Genomic DNA, 14,078 nt, shown 5'->3' on the forward strand with positions numbered 1-14,078 from the left:
TTTCATGGTATTTGAAACACATTAAAGAAAAGTATAAACTTAAGTTCTAGCATTGCAAATGTTAATACAAAAAAAAAAAAACCCACAAACTTGTACACATCAAAAGCAAAACTCTGATAAAACCAAAAGCCAAAAAGCTTTATTCTCTAAACATTATTAGGACACAGGACACATAGATAAGACCAGTACACTTAGCCACAAAGCGTTTCGACTGGATTAAAGCATGTGAAATATACCATCAAAAAAGATTTCCCCTACAGCCTTAAGGGAGTCAGCTCTTTGGCTTTTTTGTTTTTTGGTTTTTTTTAAGCAGTACACACACATGTCAAAAAGAAAAGAAAAAATGAAATAGCACAAAAGGGTACGTGAAGGAAGCCTTTCTGCCTACCCTACCACGTCCTGACCTTCCAATTCTTGATCCAAGGATAACCAGCCACCAAGTCTTTAACAAATTCTAGAGCAATGCCTCAAATACATTCTATACCTTCTTTTTCTCCTTACCAACTTTCAGGAATTAAAGAAACTACTTCATTGTCTTCATGGCATTTCTCAATCTCTGACCCCATGATATTTATTAATTTATTGTCTGATCTCTTTATCTTTAATGAAGTAAGCCTATGTCTGTATGTTCGTTTCTGTATTCACAACATCAAAAATAGCACCTGACATGTAGAAGGACTAAAAGTTTACTGGGTGAATGAGGAAATGAATCATACCCCATCTGGACTTACAGACTTACTTCATTTACTTTAACAGCAGCATAGTGTCCTAGTATCTAGACATGATGATTGAGTTAGCCTATCTTCCGCAGATAGGCCTTAGTTATGAGCGTTTCACAAAGAGAGGCATCTTACAGGTCTCCTCCTAAACCCCGACCTTGCAGCTGAGGAGAGAGAAATTTAGGGGCAGAAGATCTTCCTGAAAACTGAACAACTGCTAAACGTCAGGGCTGGATTCAGATCTCAGTTTTGTGAATTTTAAAACCCGTCTTCATATTATTTACTGTCCCAATTACTTAACTAAATGAAAATCAACCCAGATTCCAACTCCTAGACCAACCCTCCCAGCTCAATCTAGAAAAAAAGATTTGAAAACTTTCCTCAGTTAATTATTAAAACACAAAATGCCATTATTTCTGGTTCTATTCAGTTCACTTCATTCTAATTTCCTCATATTTGAAAGGTTTTCTGTTCTTTTTCATTGCCCATTTATCACGTTCATTTTTTCTCTGCATTTATATAATAAACACTGTTTATAATAAAAGGTGTTTACTTTATGTATCAATAATGCATTTATATTAAACTTTCGACTTTGATCTCTTTTTGCCACTTTTTACAGTAACACTCTTTAAAAGGAATTGATTTTAGCTAACTGATTTTTTTTTAAGTCACACATGAAACGTTTTGAAACAAACAAGCAATGACAGTGGTTTTTAATACTGGCGATTATTGCCACGAAAAGGAAACATCTTCCATCACATTTATGCTACTAAAACCACTGCCTCACATTTAAAGTGTTATTCTTCAGAGTGAAAGAAATACTGTGTCTGGATAAAACGGCCTTATTTTCCTCAGAGTATCTCCCACCTCTCTTCTACTAATGAGTTAGAGAAAAACAGGCAAAATCCGGAAACACTCTTCTAGGTCCACCTAAAACCCTGGCTCATGTCCCCTCTCACAAAAATGACCGCCAAACCCACCCATTTTTTAAACAGTCAGCTTGGAATGATCTTACATTTCAGAGGCTGCATCACTGAACTAGTCCGTGGCAACGTCGATCCTATTGCTTCCACTGTCTTCTGACAGATCCCAACTGTCGCAACCCAAACTGATCACGCGCCAAACCTCGGGGATTGTTAAGGCAGCAAAAAATGCCAAGAGCAGCGATGCTGCAGTCCAGGTTCTTGAGCTGCAGTGACTTGGCCAGAGGCTCCAGTTCTCAATTCTCAGACTTGTGCTCTGCTACGTGCTGTCTCCCATTTAGACAAAAAGCCACTTGAAACCTGGTCTTCCAAAAGCCCCAGTGCTCTCTCTAGGAGGTCTAAACACCTGCACCGCAATGACCAAGCCAAGGTTCATAATGATGACCCAGAGTCTGCCAGGTACTGAAAAGGCTTTTAAATGGAATAAAAGTTAATCATGTTTAATATATTAAAGTATGAAATAGGGAAACAGCAAAAGGCTACAAGCTTTCAGCTATAAGATGAATAAGGCCTGAGGATCTAATGCAAAATCATGGTGACTAGAGCTGATAAAAAATTGTTGTGTATAAGTAACAATGGAAAAATGAATATGCACAACAATATAAAAACTTTGTAACATTAGTGAGAAATCAGAAAGCAAAGGCTGCATATATGGTTGCAATTCTGTAAAACAAATTAGAGATAGAAAAACTATTAAAAGTAAATCAAATTGTTAAAAAAGTGGCTAATAAAAAAGTAGACTAAAATATCAAAAACAAAAACAAAAAACAGCAAGCAAAGCTTTTTTCCGCCTTAATATGGTGCTCAGGACTTGCTCATTAATGTTAACTGTAGCCTACTCTTCTCAAAAAATTTCAAGTAAACATTATGCCATTGCACTCTTAAATAATTAAATAGGTAATTTTCCGATCAAGGAAGGGGTTTGGTCGTTTGAACTTGAAAGTCAGCTAACAAGCTTGCAATATTTCACGTTAGTATTAATGTGAAAAGGAGAGCACATGGTGGCAAACTTCATATTCCAATTTGAAAGCTTAAGTTCAAAGGTAGTATTTTCTTAGGGGCGCCTGGGTGGCTCAAAGTTAGGTTAAGTGACCAACTCTTGGTTTCCACTCAGGTCATGATCTCATGGTTCCTGAATGCAAGCCTGCTTGGGATTCTCTGTCCCTCTCTCTCTGCCCACCCCCCTCAAATAAATAAATAAAAAAAATTTTAAGTAACATTTTCTTGAAGAATTTCCATGATCAACTAGTAAACAAAATTAATCTTTCCCACATTTCAGCGATAAAAGCCTTCGCCCTATTTATGCCAGGATGCTTGAAAATGCTTTGCTCTTGACATTACAGATTGTACATTACTTCTCTTTAAATCTGAACTCCTTGAATATTTGTTGAAATTAACACATGTGAGAAATATTTTAGAATACACATCTTGTCAAATCTTTGAAACTCCTTGTTTCTTCTTAAAGAAAGGCATTTATTCTCTGATATTTATTCTCTGATTAAGAGGCCCTTTGAACCACTTAAACATAAGGCTGCTTAGTTTGACAGATAATTTTACCTGACTAAAATGGTAAAATACAACTGAATTTTTTTAGAATAGAATAGAAACAGAGCATTTTAGTTACAAATACATTTTGATGCTGTCATTTAAAAGTTGTTTAGAAATAAAGACTGGTACCTTGTTACAATTATTTTCTTAAAAGGACTGAGCTATTCATGTCTGATGTGTACAATTTTCAGCGTGCAGCCACCATTTGGTCAAATGTATCAGTAATATATATGATCAGAAGTTAAAGGTATTTATATTAAGGCATTTGAATAAACTACTTATTTTTTAATGTTATAAAGTTATAGTCAAATAAAGTATTTATAGTATGTGTTTAATGTAATCATTAGTCTAATCATTTATTAACTTCTAATTTTATATATGATATGATAACACTAATAAAAATTGTTTGACAGAAAAAAAAAACCCCAGAAAACTGAAGATCTGATTCCCCAACTACAGAAGGGAAGGGAACAATTAACTTTAATAATCTCATAAAGCAAAAATGGCTTTGGACTCCACTCAGAAATGCACTAATTATTAATAATCAGTAAAACTAAAGTTAGCACATTTACATTCTTCTCCCCAGCCTAACCGACAGGATAAGAGAAAAAGGCCATTGGCTAGAGCAGTCACAAACACTGTGTTAAGAGTCTTGCCAAATCAGGGCCTGGCACCCTTTTCAAGCACTCCCAGCTCAGAAGTTATAAATGGAGCAGACTGTACACATATATTTGGTCCACAGTGGGGAAGCCAGAAAGTGTCTTTTAAAATTGTGAATTCACTGTCAGTGTCTTAAAAGCAGAATATTTCGCATAAAAGTGCAGATTTCCCAGCTTACCTTTTAAAGGCGGGGATCTTAGCAATATCAAGTCTACTTCCCATTTATCCACAATGAAGTGAATTATAGTTCCCCTTTACAAGAAATAATATTAGAGAAAATTTTTGCTCTAGAAGAGAGGAATGGCAAGCATTTTAGGGTTTTTGTTTTTTTACAGAGTAAAACCTTTTTTTTTTTTAATTTAAATTTTAGTTAACACATTAAGGTTTTATCAAGAGGTAAAATTAAGGATATCATTACAGGTACTTAAACAAGAATGAAAAAAAGATAAAAATCATTAGCTCACAGGCTATAAAATAAGAGGGTGCTATAACCATGTATAATGGTTATACACACACACACACACACACACACACACACACACACACAGGCTATTCTATCAAATCATGTTATACACATTAAATATGTATAACTTTCATTTTAAAATATGTAAATAAACCAAAATAACTATCTGGGAAAAGAAAAGAGTTATATTAAATTAGTAGAAGCAGGAAGAGATTTTTTTCTTAAACTATCAAGCTTCTCACTTCTGTGTAGTTACTAAGATAAATTGCCAAGAAATACATGTAAGGAGGGCAAACCACCACCACAAATATGAGGCTAACAGAATTCAAGTTTTTAAGAAAAAAGGTGTAGACATTAAATTGCTTGTATCTACAAAAAAAGGACAAGTTGTTAAGCAAACTAATAAAATGAGCAATATTTCAGAGCAAAGACTTTTGGCAGCCAGCTTTCCAACTCCGCATGCTGAGATTCCTTGATCTGACAGAGGGCAAGACAGGATTGCTCTAAGGCCAGGTTTGAGGCCCAAGGATCTGGAATACTTAAGGACTACAAGGATTAAAGTCATTCAGAAACAGCTATTTAAATACAATCAGTGGGGTGCTTGGGTAGCTCAGTCGGTTAAACATCTGACTCTTGATTTCAGCTTAGGTCAAGATCCTGTGTTAGTGGGATCGAGACCCACGTTGGACTCCTTGCTGACAGGCTCTTCGCCTGCTTGGGATTCTCTCTCTCCCTCTCTCTCTCTGCCCCTCTTCCTTTCCCTCTCTCTGAAAATAAATAAAGGTTTATCAAATACAAATAAATACAATCAGTAACATTCTAAATGTAAATCAATATCTCTTCATTTAAAAACGAACTTTTTGGTTTAGAAATACTACCTCTCATCTGCTTCAAAGTGCTTGAAAATCAGAACAGCGCCGGTCTATGTGCAAAACAACACTAATCCCAGCAAGGGAGGGAAGGTGTCAAAGAGAAAATCAGGTTGTTAGATCCGTCAGGGAGTATATGCTGTTTGGGGTTCCTTCATTAAGACAAATGCTTCGAGGCATCTCTATTGGACAATCTTTCCTAAGTTCACTTCCCCATGAATGTGAAAGCAAAGGATAAGCATTTCTTCAAAACAATGCCATGGTCCAAATGTTTAACATCTATTCAGATTCCTCTGAGTAACCACATGTTAGCGATACTTTGCTAAGTAATACGTTCTATTGTTCAACCTTCAAAGTCTACCTAGTACTACATAGATTCACCAAAATAAAAAGAAAACTTTTAAGACTGATTAGGAATATCTAAATATGGGCTAGGTATTAGATGGTTTTAAGGAATTATTATTTTTTAATGTTTATTTATTTTTGAGACAGAGAGCGAGCCCGTGCACACGTGAGCGGGGAAGGGGCAGAGACAGAGGAGGACACAGGCTCCAAAGCAGGCTCTGCACGGGCAGCAGTGAGCCCAATGCAAGGCCTGAACTCATGAACCATGTGGTCATGACCTGAGCCAAAATCAAACGCTCAGACGACTGAGCCACCCAGGCACCCCAAGGAATTATTTATTTTATTAGGTATGATAATAGTAGAGTGAATATGAAAAAGAAATTCTCAGGGGTGCCTGGGTGGCTCAGTTGGTTAAGCATCCAATTCTTGATTTTGGCTCAGGTCATGATCTCCCGGTTTGTGAGATTGAACACCTCACTGAATTCTGCCCTGATCATGTAGAGCCTGCTTGGGATTCTTTCTCTCTCTCTCTCTCTCTCTCTCTCTCTCTCTCTCTCTCTCTCTCTCTCTTTCTCTCTGCCCCTGCCCCACTCTCTCTCTCTCTCTCAAAAATAAATAAACATTAAAAAAAAAAACCAACAAAGAAATTGTCAATTAGAGATGCATACTGAACTAAATGACATGGATTTGTTTTTAAATAGTTCAGGGGAAAAAAAGGAAGGAAACGGGGCAATAAAGTAAAATTGGCGAATTACTGGTAATCGTGGAAACTGCTGGTAAGTTCCGCGGGGGAAATTTTTCACAGAAAAGTTTTTTTTTTTTTTTTTAATCAGAGCATATCAATATACACATTCCAAAACAAATAGCTATTTTATGCTACAATTAAGTTCCTAATTTTCAAACAGCTAATGTGTGAGCCGTTAGTCGCAAGACCGAGACACCACAACCACTGCATGCAATACACTCACGCGGGTCACATCTGGGATAATGACGTCATCCACCTCAGAGACCACGCTGCCCCTACGATTGGAGCGACTAAAATAATCGGCAGCAGAAACCTTTCAATCAGAAAAAATGAGAGGCTTTAAAGGTTAAGAAAAGAGAGCAGAAAAGGTAAGAACATTGGCATATGAGCGGAAAACTTTTTTAGGTGCTCGGTAACGTATGAGGAAACGAATGCAATTAACATCCGCAAAGAAGCAGAAAAGAAATGTAAAGGGTTCCTGAACGAAATCACAGCTCCCTGAAACACGCTTTTATTCACCTTCGCCAGAGTTCGGTACTACAGAGATCACTTACTGCCCGAGGGCCAGCAAAGGTAGCGTGTGTGGCACATACATCATCCTCACTGGGAGGGTCCCTAGAATAGTATTTCCCTAAAACCTCTACCGTATTTCAAATTTACACTTCGTCACAGGATCAACTCTGTTAAGCACCTGTATGCTCGATGCGGAACTATTTGCAGGGTATCTACTGCACTTTCACCCCATTTCTACACTTCCCTCCTTTTCACATTCAAGACCAGGAACCGTGGGACAAAATAATGACAGAACTACACTGGCCTCTTTGTGGGTTCCCCAAACACTGAGTCTTGTCCCACCTGAGACTTTGTCACTGGCCTACAGAGCTCCGCTCCCAGCTCTTCAGGCGGCTGGTTCCTCCCATTACGAGGAGGAATGTCTCAGCTCAAAGGTCACTTTCCTTGGGGAAGCCTTCTCTGACCACCCCGTCCAAAGGGACTTGCACACACACACACACACACACACACACGCGTCCCTTCACGTTCCCTGTCCTGTCCCTGCTTTTCTCTTCACAGTTCCCGGGGTTACTTTCTTTTTATCTTCCTTTGCTTACTTATCTTCTATTTCTTTCACAAGGATATAAGCTCTAGGAGGTCAGAAACCCGGTCTGTCTGGCCCGCCAGCACTTTACTCCCTAAACATTTGGTGAATTAATAAAGGAGTATTTTTTACCTCACTCATCAGCTTTCCTTACCTCAGCTCTGTCTGACTGCCTTGCTTAAAAACTCTTCCCTTCCAGGAATGGAATTTGGAAGTCCATCCACAGAGACAAAAAAGGCTTACAATGTGAAGTTTTGCTAAGGGCAACTGCAGTCAAGCAACAGTATTTTTATTCACACTATAGTAATACAACTTAGATTGACACATACCTAATATCTTACCGGTTCCTACCGTCTCCGAATTGCGGTAGGTATTTTCCACATACTAATTCATTTAATGCATATATTAAGCCCTCCTACAAAGACAGTCACTAACATCCCCACCGCAAATAAACTGCAATTAACACAACTAAGAGGTTGTGGAAGTGGCTCAAAGCCAGGCATCGTGACTTTAAAGTCCCTGCCCTTTCAACGCCATCGCTCTCCCAGGGGCTTTCAGGTGGCCTGGCTTGTTTTTTCTCCTTCAGCTAGGAGTATGAGCTCTAGCGGGCTCGCCAATGGACCACAACTGCCTTCATTAGATCACTGCATTCTTGGCAATAAATCTCACAAACATTTGGTGTTCCTCTCCTCTAAGAAAACTTCACATCTATTACAATCTTTCACAAAACACGGTTCTTTTTTCTAGCTCGAAGCTGACATACCATCCTTACCAATGTAACTTTCAAACCAGTTCTTATATGTAGCAAAAATGCCATCAGCTCTCTGTAAAACTTCCAGCTTCATCAAAAAGAATAATCTGAAATTATTTAATTTGTAGTCTAACCCAGCTATTTGTTGCCTCTACAATTATTAAGCTAGTTGAATTCTAAGACCAGAATTTTTAAGTTTTGCCATCAACAACTCTTAAAAAGCTCACAGGTCTTAAAAGATATGTAAACAATAAACAATACATCTTAAATACACAGCGAAGAAAGCAACTGATGGCAACATGATTTGTGATCCACAGTTATGAGTTTTACACAGAGCGGAGCATTAATTTTGCTTGAGAAACTTGTCTGTGGTGAACTGTGCACATAAATGCATGTGAATGAAATAGCAACAAAGTATAGAAAGTGAAAAACTTTCAAATACGCAAAGACTAGTACGTTAGGGGTGTGAGCAGGCAAGTTACTAATGAAAGTTTCCACAACCCCCAGGGAATACGCAGTCGCGGGAACACATTTCTGAAGGCAAATTATTCATATGAGCGAAATCTGAGGAAAATGCTCATTTTGCCAAATGCAAATTTCACTTCCCGATAGATTTCATGTGATCACACACTGGTGCAAGTTTAAAACTCATTGTATGTGTTTGCATGCAAACCACGCTCACCACACTGTCCCTTCGCCCGTGACTGGCACGACCAGAAGACCCAATGCTTGCACTGCCATCGTCGGTAAACTATGGACGGTAAAAGCAGATAATGAAAACGAGGCGATTTCACTCCAGGTCTCACCTGACCGTAAGCACGTTAGGTAAGGTTTCGAGAAGCATGCAAATACAATACGTGAGCATCTAATTGGCACCATGTATCATGCACCATCAGACCGGAAAGGGACTTCAAGGTGTAATAAACTATCCCTAAAAACCAACAGACGTTTCCAAAGAGCACACAGAATAAAAGGCTACTTTATCTTTTATTTAAGTTACAGAAGAAAAGAGGACAGGAGTGAGGGGCTGGGGTATAAACAGACCAACCAAAAGCAGCCAGGGTTTCATGCTTTTTAAACCCCCAGGCCCCTTGGGATCCCGTCCAGGGTCAGTAAGCGTACTTGACGTTTCAGTTTGGGAGAGAAAATATACGAATATCTTCTGGGGAAATAATGTAAGTCAAAGAATTACCTACCAGCAAGGACACTGAAATGATGATTCTTAGTTTCCTTTATTCATTCCTATGCAACGAGTGGAGCTATTTCTAACATCACCCTATAGTTTTCTTCCTATTTCACCAGCCCTAGAAGACTCCTCTTCCACAGGTGAAGGTTACCTCCATTCTGACATCACTAAGATGATAACTCTGAACCCAACGTCCAAATGAAATCGCATGTAGCTAGCACACAAGGACAAGATTCTATGCTTGACTGAAAATACATTACCGTAATTTTGTTTGCAAGGGGTCATTACATTGGTACATTAAAAATGCTACCAGGCCCAAGAATTGCCAAGTGGAATTTTATTATGGAGTAAGGTAAAAGTAAACTCCCCACTTATATCAAAAAACCTTTATCTCCTTAAACATGCCTGTGCACATTTTTGTTAAGTAAAGGAGCAGAATTCTTGAGAAGTGCCACTTGGAAATGGCAGGAGAACAGAGTCAAACACATATATAAAAGAAAACCTATGTAGTCCACTTACTCCATTCCACAAAAACAATCTGTATCGAACGTTAAGAAACTGCTTTAATAATTTCTCCAGCACGCCTGGGTGGCTCAGTCAGTTAAGCATCCGACTTTGGCTCAGGTCATGATCTCATGGTTCGTGAGTTCAAGCCCCACACTGGGCTCTCTGTTGTCAGCACAGAGCCTGCTTAGGATCCTCTGACGCCCTCTCTCTCTGTCCCTCCCCTACTCGTGTGCTTGCGTGTTCTCTTTCTCTCTCTCAAAAATAAACATTTTTTTTTAAAAAAGTAACTTCTCCAATTTTGACATTGTCAAGAATAACAAGGTAGTTCTTAAAGTCATCCTTTGCCACTGGAAAAGTAAATTAGTAAGGTCTTATTGGTGGGCAATACGGCAACGTACATCATAATTTTAATGTATATACTCTTTGACCCCCATCATGTTAGGATTAGCAATTTACCTGGCATGAGATCTACTCATATGTACACAAAAATAGACTTGTGTAAGAAAGTCCACTATGCAAGTGTTTAGTAACCAAACTCTGGCAACCCTAAATGTCCATGGGTAGGGGAGTGGGAAATACAAACTTCCAGTTATGTGATGACTAAATCACAAGGATAAAAGCTAGAGCACAGAGAATACAGACAATGGAACTGTAACAGTGTTGAACAGTGACAGATGCATTGTGGCAAACACAGAATGTCTAGCCTTGTCCAATTACTGTGTTGCAAACCTGAAAGTAATGTAACACTGGACGCCAACCATACTTTAATTTAAAAACAAAAAAGAAAAGCAGTACCCGTACCAAAACATAAAATATATCCAAGAAATCCTCAAAAAGAAATGCACAATTCATGCACTAATGAAATGATAGATTGCCATTAAAAAGGAAAGTGCTGACAAAAGAAAACTATCTCCAAAAAGCATTCAGTAGAAAAAGGAACATAGTTTACTTTTTAAAAATCTTTTAAATGTCAAGGGTGCCTGGGTGGCTCAGCAGGGTGGGCATACAACTCTTGATGTCAGCTCAGGTCATGATCTCACAGTTTGTGAGTCTGAGCCCTGCACTGGACTGACACAGAGCCTGCTTAGGATTCTCTCTCTCTCTCTCTCTCTCTCTCTCTCTCTCTCTCTCCTTCTCTCTGACCCTCCCCTGCTTGTGCTCACACATGATGCACTCTTGCTCTCTGTCTTAAAAAATTAACATTTCCAAAAAATATTTTAAATGTCAAAAAAAAGAATGAAATAAATCTTTATGTATGGATACAAAAAAGAGACTTTAAGTAAAGAAAACAAGCTGAGGCACAATCTGTATACATATACATACTGGTCAAATAAAGGACACTCATGCATGCATAACGTATCTCTGAAAGGATATACGAGGACAGAGCCTGCATTTGGGGGAAGAGAAATGGGGGAAAGCGTCAAGGGATTTTTAATTTGGACTTTCCTTAAGCTAATACCACTTTTATAACTTTAAAAAATGTTTAAAAAATGTTTTGGGGCGCCTGGGTGGCTCAGTCAGTTAAGCGTCCGACTTCACGATCTCACAGTTTGTGAGTTCGAGCCCTGTGTCGGGCTCTGTGCTGACAGCTCGTAGCCTGGAGCCTGCTTTGGATTCTGTGTCTGCCTCTCTCTGTTCCTCCCTGACTTGCTCGCTCGCTCTCTCTCTCTCTCTCTCTCTCTCAAAAATAAATAAAGATTAAAAAAAATTTTTTTAATAACATAAAAAATGTTTTAATATTCCAGAAAGATTAGGTGATTAGAACTGTCCCAGTTTTGTCTTTTATGTAACAATTTTTAGAAGCTGGCTTGTTACTACTTCTCCTTTCACAGCACTGATCCCTGAAGTGCTGGCAGGCAAGTGAAATGGCTCAACGCAGGAAGCAGAAACAGAGGGAGGGGAGAAATTCAGGATGATCAACCCATCTTTTGAATTATCACCACTAAAAAGACAAGAAGTTCACATAAATGACAGTACAACATTTTTTAAACTTTTAATGGCATTGGTTCCAGACTCATTTAAGAAATTAGGTACAAAGCCACATTCATACAGAAACCACCAATTAGGACAAATTAGTACACCTGAGTTTGTGCTCTGACGGCCAATGATAATCCACGCACAAGAGTGAAACACACATCCTCAGCCTTCTGAACCGTGAGTACAGGTTAATTAAACAACCCCAAGTGTCTACAAAGCATGCAGAGAGACCAGACAGCTCACCACAGGACTGCTTCGGGCTGAACTCGTTCTTGAGGAGTAGGAACTGTATTCGGATGGCTATAAAGTTTCCAGGAAGAAAGGTTTTACAATAATGGCCAGCTCCCTTTCCTGCTGGGAATACATTAAGGACCCTGGACCCTAAGTGGCTGCTGGCTCCCAGAGGGAAGGTGCTGGCTACTCCCTGGTCTGGAACCCTACCTCCCCCACAACCCTTCAGACCCGGCATCGCTCGGCAGGAGGCTGAGAAGGGGAGGGGGATGCCCGGAGGAGCACTGCTCTCATCCTCTTTCTGCGGGACTAGTGAGCGGGAAAAGAGGTTCCTCTGCCTATGTTCCCTTCAGACTCTGAGCCATGATTTCCGGCAGGCACTTGCTCACAGCTTGGGACAGAGTCACAGCTGGCTAGCTCATGGGTCGCTGCTTACAGAGCAACTGCAGGTCAGATGAAATGACTTTTCCTTTGTAAGGGAACTGTGCCCACCTGCACATCACCCTCTTCACCACCTCCCTCCGGCTGGACTTACAGTTCGAGACCCATAAGGGTTACATAATCCACCGTCATACAATGACACCTACAGAACAGAGAAAATGCCATTTGTCTACCGATTCAGCATCCAAGTTGTTTGGAAAATGTCACAACGTCTTTGCAGTACTCAGTTCCAAAAAGGCGTCAAAGAGTGGTATCTCAGGTGAGAACACCCACTGATATGCGTGAAGCCCTACATCGATCCCATTAAAACTTCAAGCTCACGCTTCGTTTAAATAGCACCCTTAGTTACAGTATTTCCTCCCATCATTGTGTTACGAAGCTAGGAGAAGGACCACTTATGAATTTATTCTCTGAGCAGAAAAGGAAAGCGTGGGACAGAAAGCATTTCGCCCACCGGCACCATAAAACGAAACCACAGAGCCCTAAGGGGCCGGTCTACGAGAACAGGCCCCAGCAAGCAAGCGACAGCTCGAAAGCAACCGGCTCACAAGTCGCACGTTACACAGAGCTATGGCTTCCGCTTTCTAGTCAGCTTGCTTTATTAGAGCCTGGTATTAATATGGCCAAGGCCACAGCTGTCCCAAAGAAAGACATGGCCGCTGTGCATGGGCAACCATCTCACAAAAGTGCACAAGTGAAGTGGGGCCCATGCAGGTCGGCCTTCTCTACAGGAACCAATCCTAAGCAAGGGCCTACCAGCAGCCAGCCGTATCTGGAAAACAGGGGCCTTTTTACTACCATAAAGTTTTGCAAGTTAAGCACAGGCAGCACATCCTGCAGGACACACAGCATCAAAGCCATGTGTCCCCGACTGTTGTGGAGGAAAGCTGTCAAGCCAGAGTCAGCGCCATGACAGGGGCTCCCCGGGAGTACACACACTGGAAGAGAGCAATACGAACCAGACTGGTACTTCTCAGCAGACCAGAATCTGCAGTGGAGGAGGCCTATGAAAAAAGTGCACGATCTCACCCAAAGAAAAGCAACTGGTAGCGATGAAGGCAACACACTTCTCACAAAGTACTAACCCTGTTACTCCTTGAGGTCGCCAGAGGGTCACTACACAGGGAAGAAGACTGTTAAGAAACAAAAGCAAAACAGAACAAGGTAATTTAGCAAAACAAAAGAACTGGTCTCTCCAACACGAAAGCAGAAGCCGCGTTTATTGTCTCTCCAACACGAAAGCAGAAGCCGCGTTTATTCTATGCTGCATAATTTATCAGCAATTCCTGAGTGCTTAAGGCAGTTAAGTAACACACAAGTGAAAAAAATTAGTCATTAGAAATCTTTTTGAGGGCGCCCGGGTGGCTCACTCAGCTGGTTGAGCCTCTGACTTCGGCCGGCTCAGGTCACGATCTCACGGTTCACGAGTTCGAGCCCCGCATCGGGCGCTGCACTTTGGGCTCAGAGCCTGGGGCCTGCTTCGGATTCTGCGTCTCCCTCTCTCTCTGCCCCTCCCCCGCTCGTGCTCCCTTGCTCTCCCACTCTCTCTCTCCTCTC

At 40.4% G+C, this 14,078-nt stretch overlaps 1 protein-coding gene across 22 annotated transcripts in view; it reads right to left on the bottom strand.

The window, feature by feature from the left end:
• LRRFIP2 (LRR binding FLII interacting protein 2) overlaps nt 1-14,078 on the bottom strand; it is a 105,714-nt gene that overhangs the window by 38,209 nt on the left and 53,427 nt on the right. For 12 of the 22 annotated variants that reach the window (XM_040479741.1, XM_040479745.1, XM_040479742.1 and 9 more), the window contains 6 exons: nt 13,607-13,654; nt 13,481-13,525; nt 12,616-12,663; nt 12,093-12,149; nt 8,862-8,930; nt 6,556-6,645 (listed from right to left, as the gene is read on the bottom strand). The exons of 8 other annotated variants lie outside the window; for them this stretch is intronic. In XM_040479741.1, coding sequence (XP_040335675.1) covers nt 6,556-6,645; nt 8,862-8,930; nt 12,093-12,149; nt 12,616-12,663; nt 13,481-13,525; nt 13,607-13,654 — 357 coding nt within the window. The remainder of the gene's footprint in view (nt 1-6,555; nt 6,646-8,861; nt 8,931-12,092; nt 12,150-12,615; nt 12,664-13,480; nt 13,526-13,606; nt 13,655-14,078) is intronic. 2 more of the 22 variants (XM_040479747.1, XM_040479739.1) reach the window with 1 other exon arrangement.

This window comes from Herpailurus yagouaroundi, unplaced genomic scaffold (assembly GCF_014898765.1).
Source record: "Herpailurus yagouaroundi ecotype Mexico unplaced genomic scaffold, PumYag 159, whole genome shotgun sequence".
Taxonomy (NCBI): Eukaryota; Metazoa; Chordata; class Mammalia; order Carnivora; family Felidae; genus Herpailurus; species Herpailurus yagouaroundi.